At 49.3% G+C, this 27,562-nt stretch overlaps 2 protein-coding genes across 3 annotated transcripts in view; one reads left to right on the forward strand and one right to left on the reverse strand.

The window, feature by feature from the left end:
- Positions 1-1,670: 1,670 nt before the first annotated feature.
- Positions 1,671-25,925, reverse strand: LOC146009985 (uncharacterized). 2 transcript variants are annotated; one of them, XM_083150701.1, is made up of 4 exons: positions 25,724-25,925; positions 24,668-24,748; positions 23,676-23,787; positions 1,671-3,844 (listed from the first exon to the last, which is right to left on the reverse strand). In XM_083150701.1, exons 2-4 carry the CDS (start codon positions 24,686-24,688, stop codon positions 2,874-2,876), a joined length of 1,104 nt encoding a protein of 367 aa, XP_083006827.1. In that variant the 5' UTR covers positions 24,689-24,748; positions 25,724-25,925; the 3' UTR covers positions 1,671-2,873. The 2 variants fall into 2 exon arrangements, with proteins under 2 accessions (XP_083006827.1, XP_083006828.1); XM_083150702.1 differs by lacking the exon at positions 25,724-25,925 and adding an exon at positions 25,164-25,606.
- Positions 25,926-27,121: 1,196 nt separating this feature from the next.
- LOC146009954 (uncharacterized) overlaps positions 27,122-27,562 on the forward strand; it is a 32,985-nt gene continuing 32,544 nt past the window's right edge. Inside the window, exon 1 of the mRNA XM_083150631.1 lies at positions 27,122-27,545. The gene's annotated coding sequence lies outside the window, so the exon portion shown is untranslated. The remainder of the gene's footprint in view (positions 27,546-27,562) is intronic.

The following is a 27,562-nucleotide window of genomic DNA, read 5'->3' on the forward strand; positions in this document are numbered from 1 at the left end:
TCTCCCACCAAAGACCAACTTAGAAAAGCTGTCCAATTAACATCCTGGTATAATGTTATGTTTCTCCAATCCAATGCACCCCCTTTTTGATCAGTTGCCCCGTGTTCTTTACCCTCTCCTGATAAATTTAATGTCATGTATTGTGTGATTTGTATAGGATATGTTCTAAACAATTGGATTACTGACTAAGGATAATAGAAACAAAAAACTCCATGTTCTTAGATTCGTAGAACCTTTATTCATTATGTCAATTTTGCTTTGATATTACAATATGTCATACTGTCCTTTTCATTGTTTGTATGCTGCAGTTCTTCAATAAAATATTTAAAAAAAAAAATTGACCACATTTTATGGTATCCTTAATAATATGGTTGGGGGTTTACCAGATTCTGGTGATTTTGAAAGCCTATAGGATAGTTCTTTAAATCCTTGGAGGGCCCCTGGTTCTCCGGATAAACCTGGCTCTCAGGTACTTCCCAAATCTCCAGCTCTGGATACCTCTCTCCCATATGCAACACTCCAACCTCCTGCAACGCGTATCGGGAATTGCTTGTCCCTTCGTCAGGCAGTGAGGTAGGAGTGAACACTGTTGCTATATTTATACCCCATTCATGATTCATTTCCGGGTCGGGGGTCTTGTGCAATTTACTACTAAAAAAGCTCTTTAAAACGTCTTAATTAAAACCATATGATCCCTTCATATAAAATCCTAAAGTTGCACTGTTTCAATCTATGCATATATCAATTTACAACACCTTATAATTGCCCATACGGAGATCGCGGCCAAATGGAACGCAAGAACACGTTCCTATATCAAGTTTTTTAGTTCTAGCTTTGCAGAATCTGTACTGCACATCATGTGGGGCACTCACCCTATAGAAAAGTGTGGCTAACATACACAGAATTGCCAGCATTAGTGTTACACACTGACTTCCTGCCATAAGTTTAGACAGGAAATGACCTCACACTCAAAGGGGTATATAAGAGGTTCCTGTGGAGCAGTCCGTACACTGGCTCTCTAAGGACCTGTGCTACATAGCGATTTCCCTATTGAGGTAAGGTTGCACCTGGTCAGACTCCATTTATGTTTAATTGAATTGTATAGAAGTTTTTCTGATGTGAAGTTACCTTCTTCTAGTTTTATTGGAGTCTAAAGCAATTCCTGATCTATTTGGAGTTTGTATGCAGCATATGTAAAATCGGTATGTTTTATAACTTTATTTCAAATCCTTCCCCTCCCAATCTGGTTATTTGAAACCTATGATGCTCAAAAATCCAACATACTTTTTTGGTTTTAAAAAAGCTCATTTTATTTGTAGACGGCCTAGAAAATCTCTGTCGCATTTAAACAAAATCTTGCTGCATCATATGTAAAATCGGTATGTTATACAACTTTATTTCTATTCAAAACCCATGATGTTTTGTATTACCCAGTACATACTTTGGTTATTGAAAAACCCATTTTATTTATAGGCGGCCTAGAAAATTTCTGTCGCATTTAAACAACAACATCAAAAACTTGTTTTTGACACCATCTTCTCCATTTTTATCAGAGGATCTAGTACCTCTAGGTATGTAAACCTTTTCCCATTCCACATTTTTTCTCCTCCTCCTCCTTCCGGATCACTGTTCCTCCTATTCACTCTTTGGATCTAACGGATGTTTTATGATTTTTTTTATCTTTGTATATGTTATATTTTAATATGTGAGTAACGGCAGACTTCTCACTATTTGTAGAGATTTGTTTATTGCCCCTGATGAAGACCTGAGGGACGAAACGCGTTGGGCTGCGGATTGATCTTTCGTTTGACACCTGTGAAAAAGCTGATGAATTGTGAAACCCAATAAATGTCAAGGTATATAACACACAGGGGTGCTATGACCTAATTTACATACAGCCCAATACTGTCCCACCATGCTCTAATCCCCACTGTCTGATCACAGAACCTGGGGGAGCTGCTGCAGTCATAGATGCAGTTACTGGGAGACCAGGACATGCCGGAGCACAGCCCTGGCAGCAGCAGTAAGGAGCCTCCAGCAGCATGCATAGGCGCTAACTATATTAAAATGGCCGCCGGAGCCAAGTTTTAGCTGGGGAAGTGCCTGGGTCACTGGGAGCAAACCCCGCGGTAAGCTCCCCACCCTGCCAGCTCCGTCTCCTTACAATGGTGCTTTAGAAAAGTGGCCAAGGACCGCCTTTATAGTACCTGAACCCCTCCTCTGCTAGCAGGGGTCAGAGCATACTTACATCTACCTAGGCTGTCTGGTGGCGGTATGGCTGAGGGGAGCGTGACGCAAGCTGCAATGCAGTGGCATCCGGTAACTCTGGGACAGAGGTCTAAGGCGCCGGGGACCCTGCCGCAAACCGCATGCAATGGTGATGGGGTCCCCCCAGCAGCTCCCACGGTGCAGACAGGCAGTGTCTGTCCTCAGTGTAAAATCAGTAAAACGAACATAAAATCGAAAATAAAAATTTCGATTTGTCCTGAGAGAGCAAAACAATGCACCCAGCTCCTCCGGGCACAGTCTAAGACGGGCTGGGATGGGGAAGTAGAGAGGAGGAGTCAGCCACACTTGTAAATTTCTTAAAGTGCCCATGCTAATAGTGGTCGCCCTCTATTCCCCACTGTAACTCCAGTGCCACCCAGTGGATGAAGGAGAAAGATCATAAAATAGTCTCATAGCATTATACAAATAACCATCAGTGAGAAACCAGCAGGATAATATCACCCATGTCCCACAGCTTAATACATTCCACCCAAGTGATCTATTGGAGACTTATTCTATTATTACATGGTAATATATTGTGTAGCCCCCATATCCCAGTGATGACAATATATGATGTGTATTACAGCCAGCCTGTACCATGTCTCTTATCTCCCGTGTATTACATTACACCTGGGGTGGATTTTCTGGTGTTTAACAAGTTGTGATTTACCTGTATAACATTTCCCACACTCAGAACATGCATACGGCTTCTCCCCTGTGTGAGTTCTCTGATGTACAACAAGAGCTGATTTATGTCTATAACATTTCCCACACTCAGAACATGGAAATGGCTTCTTCCCTGTGTGAGTTCTCTGATGTTCAATAAGACTTCCTTTCACTGCAAAACATTTCCCACACTCAGAACACTGAAACGGCTTCTCCCCTGTGTGAGTTCTCTGATGTATGACAAGACCTGATTTATGTATAAAACATTTCCCACACTCGGAACACTGAAATGGCTTCTCCCCCTTGTGACTTCTCTGATGTCTTACAAGATGTGATTTAAGTCTAAAATAAATCCCGCACACAGAACATGGAAACGGCTTCTCCCCTGTGTGAGTTCTCTGATGTGCAACAAGACCTTCTTTAAGTCTAAAACATTTCCCACATTCAGAGCATGGAAACGGCTTCTCCCCGGTGTGAGTTCTCTGATGTACAATAAGAAGTGATAAATGTGTAAAACATTTCCCACACTCAGAGCATGTAAATGGCTTCTCCCCTGTGTGAGTTCTCTGATGTCTAACAAGACCATTTTTATATACAAAACATTTCCGACACTCAGAGCATGGAAACGGCCTCTCACCTGTGTGAGTTCTCTGATGTTGAACTAACTTTGCATTAGATGGATAACACTTATCACATTCACAACAGGCAAATATTTTGTGAGCTGCACCAGGTGTACTAACATCGGTGCCATCAGTGGTACATTCCTCACTATCACTGTCATCAGTGGAACATTCCTCACTATCAGAGGGAGCAGGCGATGTATCTGCACTGTGATGGACTGAATGTATAGTTAGAGGAATGCGGTTTTCTCCTGGATAACTTCCTGTGATGTCATCTTCTATTTTCAAATCTGAAAAACAAAATGGGGTTTATCCATCAGGGTTATTCCTTCTTTGGTGTCCTTGTGCTGGGAATACAATACATGCATGGAAAGAGGGATTTTGTACTTACCGTAAATCCTTTTCTCCGAGTGCACTGGAGTTACACTGGGGAATAGAAGGCGACCACAGGGAGCATGTGCACTTTAAATATAAAATTAGTGTGGCCAACTCCTCCCCTTCTACTTCCCCCCTCAGGCAGTCTCAAAGATTGTGCCCGAAAGGTAGCAGGAAGATAATAACACACTGAGTGAGAAAAAACACTGAAAACTAAAACATACAGAGTCAACAGACAACATAGTATTATAATATAATAGTTTTAACCCTAACAGGGAAACTCCAAGGTAATGATCATTGTAGGTAACATGCCCGAAGGCAACAGAGAACAGCGCTGAGGCGGGCGTCCAGTGACACCTGTGGACTCAGAGAAAAGGATTTACGGTAAGTACAAAACCCCTCTTTCTCCTTCATCCACTAGGTGTCACTGGAGTTACATTGGGGACGTCCCAGAGCTTGCAACCCGGGTGGGTGAGCGCCGAGAGCACCGTAATACCTTGCAGCCGAACACTGAAGCAGGAGCCTCAAAGATATTAAACCTGTAGAACAAAAGTTCTACTGCCTGACCAGGTAGCAGCTCTGCAGAGTTGCTGGAGGGAGACACCTCGGGCAGCCGCCAAAAGAGGGACTCACTAATCTGGTTGAATGCGCTGTGATACAAGCAGGAGTAGGCATAGTAGAGGCGATATAGGTCTGACGAATGGTCAGCTGAATCCACCTCGAAAGTGTTTGCTTAGAAGCTGGCCACCCGTGACATAGTGGGTCGTAGGTGACAAACTGAGTGTCAGACTTTCTAATGGGGTCTGTGCGTGATACATAGATGCGCAGAGCCCTGACAACATCCAATGATCTAGCCTCTGGCGAGTCATCTGTGAAAGCTGGAACCATGATGGGTTGGTTCAGGTGGAAAGCAGAGACTGCCTTTGGTCGAAAGGACAGACTAGTACGGAGCTCCGCTCTGTCAGAATGGAACTGAAGGAAGGGGGAACGACAAGAGAGCCCCCAGTTCAGATTCCCACCTGGCGGACACCAGAGCCAGTAACAGGACCACCTTCCATGTGAGATAACGGAGGTCCACCTCCTCCAAAGGCTCAAACACTGAAATCTTTAATTACTGGAGGACCAAGTCAAGGTCCCAGGGAGCCTTTGGAGGACGAATGGGTGGTTGTAAACGTACTACCCCCTGGAAAAAGGTTTGCACCTCAGGAAGGAAGGCCAATTTCCTCTGGAAAAAGATGGAGAGAGCGAAGACCTGTACCTTCAGGGTATTCAGCCTCAGCCCCGAATTCATTCCTGTAGAAAAAGGAGGAGTCTTGCTTTTTTGAACAAGGATGTGGAGACTCCAAGCCTCTCACACCAAACCACATAAGAACGCCATATGCGGTGATAGTGTGCCGAGGTGACCTCCTTTCTAGCATGTAGCATGGTGGGTATCACCGCTCTGGGGATACCAGCACGCCTCAAGATGGACCTTTCATCAGCCACGCCGTCAAATGAAGACTACCTAAATCTGGGAAGATGAAGGGTCCCTGGCGGAGAAGGTCACCCTGAAGAGGCAGAGGCCACGGCTTGTCTATCAGCAGTGCTGTAAGGTTGGTGTACCAAGACCGACGAGGCCAGTCTGGCGCTATCAACAGAGCCGTGACTCCTTCTCTCCGGATGTGTTGAAGAACTCAAGGTATCAACGGAAACGGTGGAAAGAGGTACACATACTGGAAGTGCCACGGAGCAACCAGCGCGTCCACCCCTTCTGCTTGTGGGTCTCACGTTCGAGTGAAGAACCTGGGGAGTTGAAAGTAGTGATGGGACGCCGTCAGGTCCACCCGAGAGGACCCCCATCGATAGATCACTCTGAAAAATCTGAGGGTGTAAGCACCACTCCCCCTGATGTACATCCTGCCGACTGAGAAAGTCGGCCTCCCAGTTTTCTATGCCGGGTATGAAAATGGCCAACAGAGTAGAGCGTGAGTCTGCGCTCAGAGCAGGATCCTGCTGACCTCCTTCATGGCTGCACAACTGCGGGTGCCTCCCCGCTTGTTGATATATGCCACGGCCGTGGCGTTGTCAGACTGGACACAGATGGCCTTGCCCTGAAGGAGACTTTTCATCTGGAGAAGAGCGTAATAGACGGCTCTTAGCTCCAGAACATTGATCGAGAGGAGACTTTCCTGTCGTGTCCACAACCCCTGGAACTGGTGTTCCAAGGTGACCGCTCCCCAACCCCGGAGACTGGCGTCCTTGGTGAGAAGGGTTTAATCCCAGATCACAAACCCCTTACTGGAGGTTGGAGGTGTTGAGCTATACGAGACAAATGCCTCAGACGAGCTTCCACCCTGGGGTCCCCCAGCTGGGACGAAAGACCGTCATGCTGTAGGCTTGGTGGTTTTTGGGTCGTGTGGTTGTAGAGGCACCTCTGCCGCAGCCTCTGGAACCTCGGACTGAAGGAGCACCCCCTCTGGATCGACCCCGAAGTCTGTTTGAGGGACAAAAGGACCGAAAGGATGAAACCTGGGCGGTCCTGCGAGAAGGAGGCGGTGCTGCAGAGAGGAGGAAGTGAGACTTACCTCCTGTCGCCTGGGATATCCATTTATCCAGCTCTGGGCCAAACAGGAGCTCCCCATTGAAAGCCAAGGACTCCACTGCACGCTTTGATTCAGCGTCCTCCTGCCACTGCCGTAGCCAGAGGGCTCTTCAAGCCACAATAGATAGTGCAGAACTCTATCTGCAACAATACAAACATCAGAGGAGGCCTCCATCAGAAAAGTGGAAGCCTCTTGAATCTGTTCTGACAACTGCATGATAGTAGCAGGGTCTGAGCCCTCACGTATCTCAGATGAGATTCGTGAGGCCCATATGCCTATGGTCTTATTAACGCAGCATCCGACTTGTGCCGGACGCTGAAATACCCCAGCAGCTGAATAAATATTTTTCAAGGTTAACTCCAACTTGGGGTCAGAGATGTCCTTGAGGGTGGTGGCCCCAGGAACTGGAAGGACTGTCTTTTTTGACACGGATGAGTCCACCGCTGGGGGTATTTCTACCTTCTTTCTGGCTTCAGGCAGTAAGGGATAATTTTGTAAAAACCTGTGAGGGGTTTGAAAACACTTGTCTGGATGTTTCCAGGCCTCGTTTACATGGTCATCTAATTCCTCCGCAGTGGGGAAGTTGGATGACTGCTTTTGTTTTTAGCCAAAAAGGGATGGTCGGCTAGGAGTATCTACTCCCTTTGTAACATTACAGGTGACTTTGACCATGTCAATTAAGTCCTCAATCCCCTGTGAGGGTTGGGCAGGGTCTTGTGTGTCAAAAGAGAATACATCCTGCACATCCTCTGGGGGTGCAAATTCACCCTCATCTAATTCTGGCTTTGTTGTCAGAATCAGGGGAGTTTTTATTGCAACAGCTGCATCCACCCAAGATGCCACCCCGCTGGGGTGCAAGCCTACTAGCAGCCAGGAGAATTACTATATTAAGGTATTCTCCAACTTCCATTGAACAGGAACCTTGAAAGTTATTCCTGGTGAAATTACAACTTCAGAGTCCAATGTTGGTGGAGTCTGCCATAGTGCCCTGTTCTATGTAGGAAAGGGGTTTGACCAATGGTTGTATGGGTGGATAAACAGACAAGGACTATGGCCATGCCGTGTTATAAAGTTTTGCAGAGGTCTATAACACATTACAAGTGTCTGGGCCAGAACTGTAACTAGCTCTGTATGTGTACACTGTATTAGGCCCAAAATATTGTTATTGTGCATGGGATGGGTTTGGGAGTGTGATTCCCTCTTTGTTGGTATGGCTGGTCTGCTCCAGGTTGACACACCCTAACACTTTATTAACATTTATGTTTTTCCCTATCACATTGTATGTATTATTTTAACCACACCTTCACTTCCCTACATAGCACTTATGTGCTTCTTATTAACCCTTACTAATTTTCATTTGTGTGCTGCCCTGGAGTACTCAGCCTGTGCCGGCATATTGGGGGCCCACACCCCAGACCCATACCCAGTGTTAGGGACCCCCAGTGACAGAGATGCCTTGACGTACGGCCTGGGGGCTTAGCCCTATATCTGCAGATATAAGCAACCAAGATCTCTGTATTATCTGATTATTATATGTATATTTCTCATTCAGTGTGCAATAGGGATACAAACTGTTTTTTTTCCTAACCAGATTTACCCCTCCCTGTTGGCACCTGAATGACAATACCTTTGATTGAGCAGCTTGCCAATAAAAGTGTTTTGCAGTTGAGAGGCATAGATGGGTCAGCATTAGGAGGGATTGCTGACACCTGAGTGCCATTGGAGAAGCCAGGGGTATCTCCAGGTAAGCTGGCTCTCAGATGTTGTAAGCCATTATCATGTGGCCTTACACTGGGCTATTAGGCCCAAAAATTTGTTATTGTGCATGGGATGGGTTTGGGAGTGTGATTCCCTCTTTGTTGGTATGGCTGGTCTGCTCCAGGGTAGCACACCCTAACACTTTATTAACATTTATGTTTTTCCCTATCACATTGTATGTATTATTTTAACCACACCTTCACCTCCTTACATAGCACTTATGTGCTTCTTATTTAACACCTACTAACTTTCATTTGTGTGCTGCCCTGGGGTAGTCAGCCTGTGCCGGCATATTGGGGGCCCACACCCCAGACCCATACCCAGTGTTAGGGACCCCCAGTGACAGAGATGCCTTGACGTACGGCCTGGGGGCTTAGCCCTATATCTGCAGATATATGCAACCAAGATCTCTGTATTATCTGATTATTATATGCATATTTCTCATTCAGTGTGCAATTGGGATACAAACTGTTTTTTTTCCTACACTGTAGTGTTACAAGCCCTGTACCTCTGCATCAGAGTAAGGCAGTGACCCGTGTCACCCTGAGGTAACATCAGCGTACATCTGATCTGATGAAACATTGTAACAGAACAGCTAGGCTGAAGCTTCCTGCTGTCCTCTGTACGACCCTGCAAACTGTCCCCCCTCAAACTGCATGTCCACACTGACTGTAATAATCTGAGGACACAGTGTATATTTCTTGCAGGAGAGGCAGTAACTAGGCTCTGCCAGCCGAGGCCGCCTCTCATTGTCCCTTTGGGAAGCAGTATCGCATAATAGCAGTGAGCTGAGTTAGTGTTCTACAAGTGGATGGCTGAAAGCATTCATCCTGGAGCCCAAACTCTAGTTATCCACAGCAGAGGCTTTTCTTGAAGTCTCTCTGTCCTGAGAAGTGTAAGCTCAGAGGATAAGCAGCCCAAGCAGGGCTATCCACAGGGGATTGTACCAAAGTGGGGTCACTGTGCACATATCACAAAGTAACATGCCTTTAAAAGCTTGTATAAATTTAGCATTGCATCTATACAATAATAGGGTTCTCTGTGTTACACTTCTTGTAAGCAACTCTCTTGGAGTTACCCCCTACCACTAGTAGTGGAGAGGCCCTCCTCCTCTGCAAGAGAGAGAGGGGGGGAAGGGTGAGGGTCAGAGTGCCCTGGAGCGAAGGCTCTGGTGAGGCTCTGTACCACAGAGACTAAATCACTCTGCTGGCTTTTAGAGGTCTCCATCTCTTTCGGAGACTGAGAGCACAGAAGATAAGCGTGTCATGACATTTGTAGGCTGTGTGGCCCAGAAAGGGGGGTCCACTGGGGCTTGTGACACGGGGGGGGGGGGGGGGGATTTACAGTGCATCTATCACAGTATACAGGGAGCGTTATAGCCCTAATGTTTAACACAGACCAACTGTCTACACCCAGCTCTAAACCCCCACTATACCTCACAGACCGGGTAGAGCTGTAGCAGGACGGTCACCAGGAGGGTATGGGTGTTGTAACATGCAGCCTTGGGAGAGCGTGCAGTGTAACACAGAGCCTCCAGCAGCGTGTCCAGCGGCGCCAAGTTTCAAGAAAATGGCCGCCGCCTGCACCCTGTAATGCTGGGGAGAGCTGGGGCTTGCTGGGAGCACCACGCGGTAGCTCCGCCCCCCGCCCGGCAGCTCCATCTCCAATGACGCCAGATTCAAAAGAATCCTCGGTACTTGTTTCCCAGCACGGCGCCCGTCGTAAGTGATCGCATACCTTAACTTAAGGTATACGATGGACACGACCGACACGATTTTAGGGCTATTTTTAGCCTTTTCCCCGACAATGAAAAAAATCGCATCCATCGCATGCCTTAAGTTAAGGTCCCGATGCGACCGACGCGATTTAACATTCAATGCATTGTATTCAATGTTAAATGCCTATGTAAAATCGGGTCCATTGTATGCCATTATAATGGCATATAATGCGACCGATGCGATGGACCCGATTTTACATAGGTAACAATGTTAAATGGGCCAATGGACCCAATCTTTCATTGTATACCCACCCTGATGGGTATTTTACATGACAAATGCCCCCCCATTGTTAACGCCACCCCACGATGAACGTCAACCCGAAACGTGGCGAGCGGCGGCGGTAAGCGTCCTCCGACCTTTTCATACCCCCACTATCCACGTTGGCGTGGAGTTGATTTTATATAGTGTACCTGTGAAGTTATGCACGTGCGCTCGCCACGCTTCGGGCTCGGTGGCTCGCCACACTATATAAAATCAACTTAATGCCGACGTGGATAGTGGGGGTATGAAAAGGTCAGAGGACGCATACCACTGCCCTCGCCACGCTTCGGGTTGGCGTTCATCATGGGGTGGCGTTAACAATGGGGGGGGGGGCATTTGACCCATCAGGGTGGGGATCCAATGAAAATTGGGGTCTGGGGGGCATTTAACATTGATTCCAATGTAAAAATCGCGTCGATCGCATAGCATGCAATTTGGTTGCATGCGATGCGATCTACGCAATTTTTTGGGTCCCGATGGGTACAGTTTTTATCGCTGGCGCTGTGCTAGTAAACAAGTGCCGAATCCTCTGCTTTAGCCGCCTTGTTTGTGCCCTGACCTCCGCTGCTAGTCAGTGAGGCAGGGTATACTCACAGTAGCTGCAGCCTGCTGTCGGCGGGGAGGATCGGGGCACGCACCTCGTTGAGCGGCGCCCATTACATCTCCAGAGACGGTGGTCTCTGCAGCCAGGGAGCCGGGCGCAAACCGTAGCAGCAGCCGGCTCCCTTCGGCAGGCTTTCCACGTAGCAGGCAGATAGTAGCAGCAACTATCTGCCTGCCGTGCAGCTCCAAACCCACTCCCGGCCGCCCGCCCGCTCCCTTATGTAAGTAGATGTGCGGGTCGGCCGGGGTGGGTCCAATGCTAATAAAGGGCTTTTTGGTTTGGATGCCAATCCCGGGATTGAGCATTTTTCAATCCCGGATCGCGGGATTGAAAAAATGCCCCGGGATTGGCATCCCTACTTGGGATGTAGTAGGGTCCGCAGTAGCAAAGGTACCGATGCTGACTTCTTTTGGAAAGCAGGCTCCTCCCTGCTGCATCCCAGAATGCTTCAGTTCAAACTTCAAAAGCCCACTAGGATAGACAACTCAGTACAAGGCCTGAACATCCAATCCATATAACCATTAACATGACAATATATGAACAGTGTGACTTACTGAGCGTAAGGGAGGGATCGCTGTGCCGCCAGGATGGACTTAGAGAAAGGGGTTTGAACGGTAAGTTCTTACAAGAATCCCCTTTTCTCTATCCTGGTGACACAGCTAACCTTGGGACGTTCACGAGCCGGTCCTTTGGGAGGGTACGCTCAGGCTTACAGTTCTCATCACTGCTTGCCCAATTGAGGCATCCTCTGACGCAAACTCATGAAATCTGTAAAATTTGGTAAAGGTAGGAACAGAGGACCAAGTGGCATCCCTGCACAACTGCTTCGCTGTAGCCTCATGACGCACAGCCCAAGAGGAAGCAACTGACCTGGTGGTATGTGCATTGATCCGCAAAAGAACAGGTCGACCTACCTTGGTGTAAGCAAAGGCAATCACTGACCTCAACCATCTGGCAATGGTCTGCTTAGAAGCAGGCCACCCAATCTTATGCACATCATACAGCACCAAAAGCAAATCCGATTTGCGAATTCCCTTTACTCTTTCCACGTAAATCCGCAAGGCGCGGACAACGTCCAACTTTTTTAAATTTGTCCCTATTTCTAACCCCTTCAGGAGGGTAAAACACCAGGAGCACAATCTCTTGGTTCAAATTAAAAGAAGAAACAACCTTTGGTAGAAACCTAGTGTAACGATCAGATCAGGTGATCGATCAAATTAACGTATGCCTCCTGTTATGATTATCTGTCCGGTCAATGTATGTCTGATATTGGTGTAATAGTTATGTCTCCTGTGAGTATTGGAATCAGGACATGTCTTGTATGTAAACTGTAGGTGACCCTGGTTTGAGTTTGAGGCCTGTATTTCCTCAGTGTGACATCTGTGGACTCCTCCGGAGTTAGGATGTAAGATAAGATCTGAGCCCTCATAAACCATGGTCCAGAAGAAGAGGTTAGAGTTTGTCCCCTTCCTTCACATCTCTTATCAGTGGGTCTGCTATGCAAAGAAAGAGGATCAATCACTTTGAAAACAGCAGACTGTACATTGCCAGGGACCTTCCACACTCCTTCAGCATGGAAAGAGTGGAATCCCAAGGGTGGGAGGGATGAGGGAGTCTGCAAGGTATAACTAAGACCCTTCTCCCTATAGTCAGAGTCACTACCTGGGGGTCTAGCAAAACAGGCTGTAGGCGACGAGAGATTTTTCTTGTGGAGGACCCCCCCACGTCAGGATCTGTATTTAAGTGTAAGATAGGTTCTGTCTTTTTTCCCTTTTTATTTTTGAAATTGCATTTAAAACTCGTGTGTACTTTTAAAATCATTGTAATGTCTTGTAAGCATTTTGTTTAAAGCTCTGTAGTATTTCTAGGAATAAATAATATATATTCCCAGTTCTGGTTCTGTGTTCCTAAGACTCATTAGCCTCGGAAGAGAACGGCTGAAAAACGTTACCATTGTTATCTTGTATTGTGTGGTCAGGGGCGAGCCAAGCCGCCCCTTGCGCAGTTTCAGGCGCTAAAATCAGGTTTTGGCTGGTGGCAGTGTACCTCAAGGAAAGGACCCGAGTGTCCTGAGTGAACCCCAGTCACGGCCGGCGCTGCTCAGATTGACGTATTGGAGCAGGCGACCGGTGGGTACCGTGACATTTGGTGGCAAGCGGTGGGGTGGAGAATTCATTTTTCTCTTTAAGAACTTAAGTGAGTGTGGGTAGAATTTTGTGAGAAATACCCACATCACCAGAATCAGAACTCAGAGCTTTACTATAGTTTTAAAAGTCACACAGTGGATGCAATTTCTGTTCCCTCCCTTCTCTTGTTTTTCTTTCCTATCATTTTATTTGACAAGTGTGAGACTCCGGATGGCTGATTACCAGCAGATGAGGAGAGATGACCTGGCGGTCGTGTGTGTGCAGAGGAATATCCCTTGGTCTGGCCAGAGTAGAAAACGTATGATTCAGGCACTAGTGGATGCCGATCGGACTCTAGCTGCTGGAGGAAACCAGTCCATGGACAATCCTACCCCAGGGGCTCAGTCAGCACTGGACAGTACAAACGATGTCGTGCCAGGGTCAGACACTTCTGCTGGACCCAGCAAGTCTACACTGCAGAGCGACCTTCTAGCTGCTAGCAGGCAATTGAAGGATGTGAACCCCGTATTCGCTTTGCAGCTGGTGCAGTTCTGCCAAGGCATTGTCGACAGAGAGGCTGCGGAGCGCAAAGCCGTACGAGAGGCTGCAGAGCGTCAGGCCCAGCGTGAGTACCAGTTGAAACTGGTGAGGCTCAGTGGCCTGATCGCTGTTGGTAAACCAGTGGAGGATGATACAGGGCATCATGATGGCGAACCTTTACGTGAGACTTTATCTGCCGTGGCTACTGAGTTAGCAGGAGATGGGCTTCGTACTGAACTTTTACTGTCTGCGGAAGTAAATAATGTGTTGGATCATGGTGTGGACTCTGTTATCAATCATGGGGAGCCTAACAAGGGACAGAGGTCCCAAATGACCGCTGACGCGAATTTCACCGGACCGCGTCATGCACAGTTCCCTGTCTTGGAAGCAGACAGAGGAAGCCAAGTGAGTGTCAGCTTGGTTGTGAGTAATGAGCTGACCCTGGACACTACAACCGATGCTCAGAGAGGTGACATCTCTGCTAGCACCAGGGAGACTGTAGGATGTGTGGCAGTCAGGGAGACTGCAGAGTACCAATCCCCTACAGCACCAGAAGAGCCCAGTGGGTATATTGACCCAGTGGAGGATGATGATATGTTTACCCTACTGAGCACAGAGGAACTAACGGAAGAATGCCAGCTGCAAGGTATCTCCTGCCACAACCATACTCGTGGGGAGATGATCATGCAGCTCACCCAGGCCAGGGACGATGAGTGCAATGCCTTCAGCCAGTATCGTGCAGCATTTCGTTTCTGGGGTCCATCCGCGTCTCCTTGGGTGCTGCTGAGAGAACTGGGACAATGTTACAAATTTGCGCAGCAGGAGGTCGATGCTTGGAGAAAGCTGGATACCCCATTTTGGGGAGATCAGTGCCGCCGGATAGGTGTGGAGTGGCGTCGCCTAGAACAGCTGCTGTTACCAGCTCTGAAAGCAAAGTTCCAGTTTAAACGGTTGAGAGAAGCAGAAGCTGAGGATGTCAGCAGCTTGCTCTCACCAGGGGTGCCCTACCAGGACAAGGTGCCTCTGCCTACTACAGTCGTCATGGAACCTGCTCAGGAGACCTCACATCACAAGGCCCAGTTTAAACTGCTGGAAGATGTGAGCAGCATGTTCCCACCCGTTGCTCCAGATTTGTTGCCGGAAGCGGCTGGCTGCATAGTGAAAGTATGCAGGGGAGAGACTATGTCGGAAATAGGAATGGGACTTTCTGACTGTATGCACACAAGTATGTGTGGGACTACTGATGTGGGACTTTTATTAACTCCACACATATCTGTCGCTAACCCTTCTGAACCATATGATGCATCTCAGGTAGTATGTAACCATGCTGAACATTGCAATGTTGTTATTTTGTGTGAAGCCCCTGGGATGATCTGTGATAGTGCCGTACCTTCGGTAGAGGTGGAGGGTGAGTTAGAGACAGGTATAGTGGGTAATCCTTGCCAGTTTGTGGGGTTAAATGAATGCCCTAATCTAGTTGGGAATGAGACACCCTCACTCACCAGTGGTAGGAGTGCTGCTGGTGATGTCATTAGGGTTGCTGTGCTAGAAGTTAACCCTGTTCTTCCAGTGATGTCTGGTTGTGACATGGTGCCATGGGACGCTAACTGCACCAATGGGACCGATCTGAGTTGGTTGCAGGCAGAGCATGTACCTGCCAATAAGTTACTGGTGATAACATGCTCAGATAACCCCATTCCTGCTCAGAGACAATGGGATCCAGATATAGTGTTTTTGCCACGGTGCAATTGTAAGCCAGCAGGATGGGCCCCATGTGTTGTGGAAGATGCACAGGCTGCCATATACCTGGGAAGTGGGAAAGATACCCCTGAGTACAGTGAGAGGGTTGTTTCAGGAATAGAGCCAGTGGCTAGTAGGGAAGCTGCTGTGTGTAACCAGAATGGTGGGAGGGCCTGCGAAGCACAGGTAAACTCAGCTCCATTAACCTCGGAAAAGCTGAGCTGGGATGTTTCAGAGACAGGTGACAATGACCTGCTGGTATTCCCCCTTGCAGAAACGTGCCCCCCTTCACAATTCACACACACAGACACAGAGGGCGAATCTCCTCACAAAAGGATGAGGTGTGAGGTGTTGAGTGAGTGGACCTTCCCCCCAGTGAAGGGGAGGGGGGGTCAGTCAGCTCAGGAGAGGTGCCGGGAAGACATGTTTAAGTCTGTATATAGTACTGGGAGAATGCCCCACACCTGTGGTACAGTTAAACGTGCCGAGTTACGAGTCCCAGGGGGATGGCCGTTTGGGGTGTGGCGGAATAGTCTGGTACTGATCTCAGTGAGTAAGGCCAAACTGCCAGCTGCAGGGGAGAATCCGTGTCCAGGAGTCCGACGCACAGCTGTGGTGGGCTGTGTCAATACCAGCCGGGATGGACACAGCTCCCACTATATCAGTGTGCTCACAGACTATGGGTTCGAGGACACCTGTGTGCTTTTAGTTTGCCATCTCCTGCGAGAGGGACAGGGACTATGCCCATTGCCCACCCTAGCCACGGCTATGGCGTCCGGTGGTGCCATGACAGACGTCAAGTATAGTGAAGTGTTAGTACAGATCCCGCAGAATCAGTGGCAGTCTGTCTCAGCACAGAGACCACTGCTACCTGTCCAGGTGATGTAGTTAATAGCGCACTGATGAGACGGTGACGTGGGTCACCGCCTCTGTGCGCCATTTTAAAAGGGGGAGGTGTAACGATCAGATCAGGTGATCGATCAAATTAACGTATGCCTCCTGTTATGATTATCTGTCCGGTCAATGTATGTCTGATATTGGTGTAATAGTTATGTCTCCTGTGAGTATTGGAATCAGGACATGTCTTGTATGTAAACTGTAGGTGACCCTGGTTTGAGTTTGAGGCCTGTATTTCCTCAGTGTGACATCTGTGGACTCCTCCGGAGTTAGGATGTAAGATAAGATCTGAGCCCTCATAAACCATGGTCCAGAAGAAGAGGTTAGAGTTTGTCCCCTTCCTTCTCATCTCTTATCAGTGGGTCTGCTATGCAAAGAAAGAGGATCAATCACTTTGAAAACAGCAGACTGTACATTGCCAGGGACCTTCCACACTCCTTCAGCATGGAAAGAGTGGAATCCCAAGGGTGGGAGGGATGAGGGAGTCTGCAAGGTATAACTAAGACCCTTCTCCCTATAGTCAGAGTCACTACCTGGGGGTCTAGCAAAACAGGCTGTAGGCGACGAGAGATTTTTCTTGTGGAGGACCCCCCCACGTCAGGATCTGTATTTAAGTGTAAGATAGGTTCTGTCTTTTTTCCCTTTTTATTTTTGAAATTGCATTTAAAACTCGTGTGTACTTTTAAAATCATTGTAATGTCTTGTAAGCATTTTGTTTAAAGCTCTGTAGTATTTCTAGGAATAAATAATATATATTCCCAGTTCTGGTTCTGTGTTCCTAAGACTCATTAGCCTCGGAAGAGAACGGCTGAAAAACGTTACCATTGTTATCTTGTATTGTGTGGTCAGGGGCGAGCCAAGCCGCCCCTTGCGCAGTTTCAGGCGCTAAAATCAGGTTTTGGCTGGTGGCAGTGTACCTCAAGGAAAGGACCCGAGTGTCCTGAGTGAACCCCAGTCACGGCCGGCGCTGCTCAGATTGACGTATTGGAGCAGGCGACCGGTGGGTACCGTGACACCTAGGTACTGTTCGAAGCACAGCCCTGTCATCATGAAAAATCAAAAATGGAGACTTGCAAGACAAAGCTCCCAACTCCGAAACACGTCTAGCCAAAGCAATGGCCAACAAAAAGGTAAGTTTCCATGAAACAAATTTAAGATCAGCCGATCTTAACGGTTCAAAAGGAGGATTTTGTAAAACGGACAAAACTAAAGCTAAATCCGAAGGCGCCACCGGCTGCCTATAAGGAGGTTTTAGTCTAGTTACCCCTTGTAAAAATGTCTGAACCTCATACTGGCATCGGTCGTAATCACCAGCCAAGTCCATGAGCGGAGGAATCATCCCAGCTGTAAAGTCTCCAGATCCGTACACCACACCAGAGACTCCTTTGTCTCCCGAGACAGCAACAACCTTTCCTGTTAAATGGTTTTCGCATTCCCTGACCAAAACGCTAGAATATTCCACTGGAGAATCCTCGAATGGAACCTCGCAAATTATAGCGTCTCGAAAGTCGCTACCATCTTGCCCAGAAGCTGTACTCCCTGCCAAACAGTCAGGCTCGGAGAACGCAGGATCTGTAGCACCAGTTGCCGGATGTCCACTGCTTTGGATTCTGGAAGAAATACCCTGTGTAGATGGGTATCCAGGATCACCCCAAGAAACTGAAGTATCTGTGTTGGTGTCAAATGAGACTTGGGTAGATTTAACACCCAACCCTGATCTTGCAAAAACGGAGTCGCAATCTTCAGATGTTCCAGGAGCTTCTCCACTGATTCCTCCTTGAACAGGAGGTCGTCCAGGTAAGGTATATTTACAATGCCTTTCAACCTGAGGGCTGCTGCCATCACCCCCATTATCTTGGTAAAGACCCTCGGGCCGTGGCCAGCCCGAACGGCAGGGCCTGGAACTGCAGATGTAACTGTCCTATTGCAAAGCGTAGTAAGGACTGATGTTCCTTGCAAATAGTTACATGTAGATAGGCATCTTGGATGTCCACTGATGCTAGAAACTCCCCTGGCTCTATGCTTAAGAGCACTGACTGAAGGGATTCCATGCGGAAATGGTCCACCCTCAGATGTAGATGTAAAGATTTCAAATTTAGAATGGGTCAGAAAGACCCATCTGGCTTGGTTACAAGTAAAAGAGTTGAATAAAAACCGCTTTTCCTCTCCTCCTGAGGTACCGGAACCACCACGCTCTTGTCCATGAGAGACGTTGCCGCTGCCAACAGGGAGTAGGAATAAATCTCCTTGGAGGGCCACCCCTTAGATTTATCCTGTAGCCCTGGGAGACAATAGAATAGACCCAAGGATCCATGACAGAACTTTTCCACCTGTCCCGAAACTGCAGGAGGCGACCGACCAATCTGAGCCCAGAATGGGGAGTCTCCGCCCCGTCACGCAGAGGATTTATCATCTCCTTTAGACTTGTTTTTCTTTGAGAAGGCCCCGAAACGTGATCTGGGTTCCTTCCCCATACTGGCTGTGAACCTTCCTCTACCTGCTTGTCCTCTGCTGGAAGCTCTACCCCAAAAGGAAGAACGAAAGGTGTAAAAACTAAAAATTTTGAACTGGCAGGCTTTGACGTAGGGGGAAGGTACTCTTACCCCCTGTGGCTTGCTTTATAATATCCTCAAGCTCTGAGCCAAACAGGAGTTCACCTTTAAAGGCCAAAGCCTCAAGCGACTTCTTTGATTCGCTATCCGCTTCCCAAGGCTTAAGCCAAAGAGCACGTCTCGCTGATACAGACGTGGCGGACACCTTTAACGCGATCTTGGCTCCTTCCTCCCCAGCCTCACAAATATATTCAGCTGCACATCTAAGCTTTTCTGCCAAAAGGAAAGCCTCAGATTCCGGCTGAAGCTGACCTACCAAGGCCTCAGCCCACTTATTCATCGCCTTGGAAACCCAAAACCCAATTATGGGACGCAGGGTGAAACCCACACCTTCAAACATCGCCTTAAGGCATCCTTCCACTTTTTTTATCAGCCGGATCCTTAAAAGCTGCTCCCCTGTATAGGAAGTGCAATGGCCTTTGATAATCTGGCCATGGGAGCATCTACCAAGGGAACCTTTTCCCATAACTTTAAATGGCTCTCCGGCATAGGATACAAATTAGCATACTTCCTGGACATAGTCAATTTCTTGTCCGGATTTTTCCAAGTCGTTTTCAACAAGGCTACCATGCCCTCATCCAAGGGAAAGGTTACAGAGTCCCTGCAAACCTTTTTAAAACACACAATGGGCTGGTACTTTGTACTCTTCTGACAGAGTCAATGTCTGCCTAACAGCACAAATGAAATCCTCAATGCCCGGCACAGAAACATCCTCCTCATTCTGTCCCCAGGGCACCTCTTCTTCACATACACCCTCCTCTTCAGAATCCACATTCAACAGGGGAGAAGAGGGTAATGGGTGTCTATGAGCAACACTATCCGAATTTTGGGCAAACTGCTCCATAAACACATTAAGTTAAACTGCACCAACATAGGGCCCCCTTGAGATGGGGTAATGGAGCCCAGTGAAGTCTGGGAGGAAGAAAGACGGCCAGGAGACTTTCCCAAACTCTCACTTTGCCTATTTAAATCCTTAACCAAGGCATCCATAGACCTCCCCAACGCAGCTGCCCACAGAGGCTCAGATTGCTCAGGCCTCTGGGCTTGTGCACCGCTGGGCACAGACTCACATGAGGGGCACAAATCCCCTTGGTCCATCTGTTCACATGTTAATTTAAGAATTTGCAGTCAACTAACATGACAGACGCTCTCTCCCCTAAGGCAACAGCAGTACACCCTTCAGTTATGACTAAAGCACAGTACACAATGTCAGGCAAATGTACAGAATTGTGTAACAGTGTACTTATCTGTCTACAAACGCTGCCAGAGATCCTCTGTGATCAGTGGGGGAAGCGCTGCCCAGGAGAAACTTTATCCTCTGTGTTGTATCTGAAAAACCCTGCTTCAGCTCCGCAGCCTGGAGAGAGAAGGCCCTACCACAGAGCAGGAAGAGACCAAGTCTCTGCATCAGCAGGGAAGATCAGCCTTTTGGCGCCTTACCCCTTCAGCCGCTCCCACTTGCGCTATCTCCTTTCTTCCAGTGCCTCCCCCTTCTTCAAGGGATCACTTGGAAGCGTCCAGCACCGCTGGACTCCTGTAACAGACTTCACCTCCCCTAGGGGATTTCAGTCTGTAAGCCCTGCAAGATGGCGGGGAGCCCATCCCCCATGATCCCCCTCTACAAGGGAGCTGGATCAGGACCCCCCCCCCCCCAGAGCCCAGGAAAAACCTCTTTTAAAAGAGATTTAAGCGCTGTGCAGAGGGAGCAGACAGCTTCCCTCTGCACACAGAGAGCTGACAGGACGTGCTTCTGTCAGCCTCTGCTGCGCTCTCAGTGTGTGGAATCTTCTCTTAAGTAGTAACACACTGGTAAAGCCTGTTCTTAACTAGTGCATTAATAACAAAAACAAACACCTAGCTATACTATTCCATCAGAAAAATGGCTGTAGTCAGCAGCCTGTCAGCAAAGCACCCAGTCCGGTGGGCACCTAAAACGAACTGAAGCATTCTGGGATGCAGCAGGGAGGAGCCTGCTTTCCAAAAGAAGTCAGCATAGGTGCCTTTGCTCCTGCGGACCCTACTACATCCCAAGGTTAGCTGTATCGCCAGGATGGACGAAAGAGAAAATCACCCTACCAAGGTAAACCCTTTGGGCCCGAACCACATCCAAACGCATCAATGCAATATCCAGAAGACACGCAAGCTTCCAAGTGAGAACCTTTGGGCGAGTTTTAATGTGATGCAGATTTTATCGCACTTTCCGAAATCACACGTTTTAAAATGAAAATTTTTTCCTGCGAATCCGCATATTTAATGATATGTAAATTTGCGGCAAAAACGTGCGATGCGGATCGATTTCTAGTCATGAAAATGAGAGAATTTGAGGACATGTGCAATTTTTGCTAAAAGATGAAAAAAAAAAGTCATATGTATCATGCTCACTGTGGCTGGTCAGCCCTGGACAGGGTTCCATGGAGACGCTTTAAACCAATTAAGGCTAGCTTAGCCCTGATTGGCTGAAAGCATCTCCATGGAGAGTCATAGAGCCAACCACGCTAACTGCATTTTTACTGCACCAGAATCCATGTGATTAAGGTCGGTCATCACAACTACCCAAGACCAGACCATCAGGAGCATGTCCAGGTCCGACCACCACTGGTGGGAAAGACAAGTCTCCCGAGACAACGTCAGACACTCCTGCTTCATGGACTTCGATCCCCAGACCAACTCCGTAGGATGTTCCCCTGAAAACTCTTGGGAGTGGAACCAAGCATACTGCAAGGTCTCGTAGGTAACCACCATTTTGCCCGACAGTCTGATACATGTCCAAACTGGTGGGTATAGGGTTAGATGGGGAGCTGGTTGGGGGGGGGGGGGGGGGGGGAAATGAGGCCCATGACTTCCTTACCAGATACATGGGAGAAGGATGTCAGAGTCGGTAAAGGGGGGGAAGGGGATTGTGAGGGAGAGGAAGTGGCAGGTTGCAGATGGTCTGGTTGGATGTGACATCTGACGTATGGAGTCAATTTTGGATGCAAAGTAAGTGGAAAAGTCAAGATCAGAGAGTGAGGAGGGGAGGGGGGGTGGGCAGAGGGGGGAGTTGACAGTGACAAAGAGGCGCCGGGGATTTTTAGACTGGGTGTAGATGAGGGTCTCCAAGTTTAGCAAGGAAACGGGCGGCACTGAAGGATGAAAGCATAAGTGTGAGATGGAGGAAGTCTGCCTTGGAGCGTGATCTCCTCCAATGTCAAGTTCTTAAGTGACGTTCTGCAGCCGGTCACATAGGCAGCGATAACAACAAGTCTCTCATTGCCACCAAATAGCCCCTCTTGGCGCACCACCCCCCATACACCTCACCCGCGCACAGCGTCTTTCTCACGTTACAGTTACATCTTAGCTGCACAAGTAAAACCACATTGAGGTAACACATGACATTGCTGGTGTGCACTGATCCCTGGGGTGTGCGACACTTCTAGATGTGTGTGAGTGTGACTCTGTGCAAGAAGGGCTCCGAGGCAGCGGGTGCATCTTATTCCCCTCGGTGAGGTCTGTTGTGCTTCCTCTGTGACACTGGTGTGTAATGTACCAATTCCTGTGCAGTTACTCGCAGCCAACTATCTCTAATACAATGACAGCGGATTATAGTTGTGTCTGCGCTATGACTAATATGCAGCATATACAGTAATATACAGTACGCTACAGCTCTCAGGCAGATACATCTCCCTTATTCCTACTGACAGAGGAGGGGGCGGGGTAAGAGATCAGGGGCAGTGACAGAGGAAGGGGCGGGGTAGGAGATCAGGGGCAGTGACAGAGGAGGGGGCGGGGTAAGAGATCAGGGGCAGTGACAGAGGAGGGGGCGGGGTAAGAGATCAGGGGCAGTGACAGAGGAGGGGGGGCGGGGTAAGAGATTAGGCCAGTGACAGAGGAGGGGGTGGGGTAAGAGATCAGGGGCAGTGACAGAGGAGGAGGGGCGGGGTAAGAGATTAGGCCAGTGACAGAGGGGGCGGGGTAAGAGATTAGGGGCGGTGACAGGGGAGGGGGGCGGGATAAGAGATTAGGGCAGTGACAGAGGAGGGGGGCGGGATAAGAGATTAGGGCAGTGACAGAGGAGGGGGGCGGGATAAGAGATTAGAGCAGTGACAGAGGAGGGGGGCGGGATAAGAGATTAGGGCAGTGACAGAGGAGGGGGGCGGGATAAGAGATTAGGGCAGTGACAGAGGAGGGGGGCGGGATAAGAGATTAGGGCAGTGACAGAGGAGGGGGGCGGGATAAGAGATTAGGGCAGTGACAGAGGAGGGGGGCGGGATAAGAGATTAGGGCAGTGACAGAGGAGGGGGCGGGATAAGAGATTAGGGGCAGTGACAGAGGAGGGGGCGGGATAAGAGATTAGGGGCAGTGACAGAGGAGGGGGCGGGATAGGAGATTAGGGCAGTGACAGAGGAGGGGGCGGGATATGAGATTAGGGGCAGTGACAGAGGAGGGGGCGGGATAAGAGATTAGGGCAGTGACAGAGGAGGGGGCAGGGTAAGAGATGAGGCCAGTGACAGAGGAGGGGGCGGGGTAAGAAATGAGGCCAGTGACAGAGGAGGGGGCGGGATAAGAGATGAGGTCAGTGACAAAGGAGGGGGCGGGATAAGGGGCAGTGACAGCGGAGGGGGCGGGATAAGAGATTAGGGCAGTGACAGAGGAGGGGGCGGGATAAGAGATTAGGTCAGTGACAGAGGAGGGGGCGGGAAAGAGATTGATGTAGTGACTGAATATATGCAGCTTCTATATACATAGGAGTAGATGTACTAAGCCGTAGAGAGCAACCAATCAGCTGCTGTCATTTTCCAAACACAGCCCTTAACATGGCAGCTAGGAGCTGATTGGCTGGTACTATACCACGCCCCTTATATTACTCACCTGTGCTGATACATGTAGGGATCTCCTCCTCCTTACACGGCTGATCTCCCCTCACATACGTCTCCTCTTCTCCTTCTAGGTTCTCCTCTTTAATATTAGTCAGAGCTTCCTCCTATTACCCCACAATACAATGAGATACAGAATGCAGAATACACAGAAGTCTATCAGTAAGACGCACACAGCCGCTGTACAGCAGGAAGTCACTGGTGTGTGATGGGAGCTAACCTCTATCTATGTGATACATGTGCAATGACACGTATGATCTGTGCACATAACACGGGTCTATGTTACACATAATTACTCTGTACAGGCTTTAGTAAAGGGGACATTGGTTTGCAGATTGGGGAAGAGACGGTATTTCCCTGTGTCTGATTATATTCCCCCGGAGTACGGCCATCGGCGTGGTGGACCTAAATGACCGCCATATATCCATCAGCGTGATTCCTTGTAAGGGGACCAGTGGCAGTTTTACTACCGGACCTTCCATCATCCACCACCAACAGACCCCGGGGATACCGACTCTCTGATATGTGATGTCACTGTGACGCTCCCAGACCCCCTCACCTCCCCAGTCAGGTCCCTGTGTCAGTAACAGAGATAAGAGTGATGTCACTGTGATGCTTCCAGACCCCCTCACCTCCCCGGTCAGGTCCCTGTGTCAGTAATAGAGATAAGAGTGATGTCACTGTGACGCTCCCAGACCCCCTCACCTCCCCAGTCAGGTCCCTGTGTCAGTAATAGAGATAAGAGTGATGTCACTGTGACGCTCCCAGACCCCCTCACCTCCCCAGTCAGGTCCCTGTGTCAGTAATAGAGATAAGAGTGATGTCACTGTGACGCTCCCAGACCCCCTCACCTCCCCAGTCAGGTCCCTGTGTCAGTAATAGAGATAAGAGTGATGTCACTGTGACGCTCCCAGACCCCCTCACCTCCCCAGTCAGGTCCCTGTGTCAGTAATAGAGATAAGAGTGATGTCACATGTGACCTCTGACCTTGTATATTACCGCTTCCATGATGGCGTCTCTACAGTCCTCTGTGTAACGTCTCTGTGCGCGTCTCGCAGCGTAATCCCTCTGCCAATAGGGGAGAATAAACACACATGTAACGAACGGAGCCGTAGCACAATGTGCATAAAGTGACAATAAGCAGCACAAAGTCCCCTAATACTGGGAACACGTCCCCCCCACGCTGCATTCTGTAGTAGGGTAGAGGGACTATGGCCGGCGCTAGCGTCCAGTGAGGATGTAATAATACCACAGATACCCCCATTAGGATTAATAACGTATGTACCAATAATTTATATTGTAACTATTCTTATCTTATTATGTGTGTTCTTATTATTATGCTATTACTCTTATCTGTACTCGAACCTTGCTGTAACACTGAAATTTCTCCATTGTGAGACGAATAAAGGAATTCTATTCTAATTACAGGACATAAATGTAAACAAGTTATTGTATACAAACTACATACATAATACACACATACATAGTGATAGCAGGGGTGGTGACCAATAGCAGCCTGGCGCCAGGTGTGGGCGCTGCGGTGGGATTAGGAAGTGCGGGGGGGTCCCGGTATTAGCGGTTTGGCGTCATCCTGATGCGTTTCATACACAGAGACCCATCATCCTGTATGGAGAGCGCGCACGTCACATTCCGGGGTATTTATACCTTTTACAAGCTCCCGATTGGTCAGATATAGGATCCCACCGGATCACACACACCATTGGTACACATACACAATGCTGGTGGGGGGAGCTACCATCAGATCAGCCCACTGATAGTACAATCGATGGTGGAAAGTTACAGTTCTCCACCATCGATGTAGCAAGTCTCTCTAGCACCGGACATTATACCATCGATGATGGAGGACCAGGCCCTACCTCCCCCCACACACACACAGGTGTAACCTGTAATAGGGACTGTGCGGGCTCCTTCTTCCCATCCACCGCACCCAGACCATCCTCATCCTCACACCCCGCCATGCTCACCCCCAGTGCCACCTCTCCCCCCGCCTCCCGGCAGCCGCTCCCCGTGGCTCTGACTCACACACACTGGGCACCGCCGCTGCTGCTGCTGTCCTCTGCCGGAGACTACAGGAAAATGGCCGCCGGTACTGGTCGCTGCCTGGCACTCGCTGCTCAGCTGCTGCAATGCATATGGGTAGCTCTCGTCAGCATCCGGCGGAGTCGCTGAATAACCGGAAGTGACGACATTACGTTTGTAGCGTTTCAGTTTCTAGAGTAATATAGCTTCAACTGTTCTTACTGAGAACGAACTAGCGGCGGCCATTTTCCTGTAGTCTCCGGCAGAGGACAGCAGCAGGCAGCGGCTGTGGTGCCCACTGCCCAGTGTGTGTGAGTCAGAGCCCCGGGGAGCGGCTGCCGGCGGGGGGAGAGGCGGCACTGTCTGGGGGTGATCATGGTAGAGACTAGTTCCCATGCAGTATTGGTTACAGGAAGTGATTTTCAGTGAGGGCGGAAGTTGTTAGATGCCCTCACAACGTTTTTTTTATTTTATCCGTAATTCACGTAGGTGTAGGTTATTTTGTTTTATTATAGGTACATTGTACCCTCGCGGGCTCGCTACGCTCGCATGCTTCAGGCACGGTGGCTCGCTTCCCTTGCCACAGATTTATATTCCACCCCCAGGTATACGTGGACCCAGGGCATACCTCCCAACTTTTGACGCTCTGCAGGCGGGAAGGTGCTCCTGCGGGGGGCGTGGCCTAATTTGGGGGCGTGACCTATACTCGCGGCTCTTCCGCTAGGCCACGCCCCCATTTTGCCGCTATGGGGGCATGACCCAGAGGCTCTGTGAGCCTCTAGCCATGCCCCCAGTCCCCTGGCTGCGGGAATACATACCTCCCAACTGTCACGATTCCGTCGGGACAGTCCCGATTTTCGGGTCCTGTCACGACGTCCCACCCGCGGCAGGCATTGTCCCGCTGCGGGGGGTGGCAGTTGGGAGACCCCCCAATCTAGTAGAATAGACGCTGTGCGCATGCGCACGGCGTCTATTCTCGTATGAAAATGATGTCGCTGCTAATTAGCATAAGCTGCGCCCTCATTTGCATACGCCCCGCCCCCTTTTCGGGCGCTCGCTATTTCCTCCGGACAGAAGTTGGGAGGTATGGGAATAGGCGCTGTGCGCATGCGCACAGCGTTTATTCCCCCGCTGCTTAGCAGCTGACAGGGGGGACTCCCACCAGCCCCCCCACACCGCGGGACACTGCCACCCGCGGGTGGGACATCGGGACAGGCCCCCGACAATCGGGACTGTCCCGATCAAATCGGGATTGTTGGGAGGTATGCAGGGCATGATGGGGAAAATTGTCAAAACTGAAGGGGATCTAGACACTACCGGGTGGGGGGGGGGGGACATGGGCGGTGTATGAGGATGGTCTGGGTGCGGTGGATGGGAAGAAGGAGCCCGCACAGTCCCTATTACAGGTTTCACCTGTGTGTGTGGGGGGAGGTAGGGCCTGGCCCTCGATCATCGATGGTTTAATGCTGGGTTCCAGAGACTTGCTCCATCGATGGTGGTAAACCGTATGACTATCCACCATCGATGGTACCACCAAGGTTTTTCTTAGTGATTAATGAGGGCTGTTCTGATGGCAGCTTCCAACCCCCCCAGCAGCAGTGTGTATGTGGGATCCTATATCTGACCAATCAAGAGCTTGTGAATGGTATAAATACCCCGGAATGTAACGTGCTCGCTCTCCATACAGGATGATGGGTCTCTGTGTACGAAACGCGTCAGGATGGTGCCAAGCCGCTAATACCGGGACCCCCCACGATTCCAAATCCCTCCACAGCACCCACACCTGGTGCCAGGCTGCTATTGGTCACCACCCTGCTATCACTATGTATGTGTGTATTATGT

This window comes from Crinia signifera, chromosome 6, assembly GCF_055691185.1.
Source record: "Crinia signifera chromosome 6, ASM5569118v1, whole genome shotgun sequence".
NCBI lineage: Eukaryota > Metazoa > Chordata > Amphibia > Anura > Myobatrachidae > Crinia > Crinia signifera.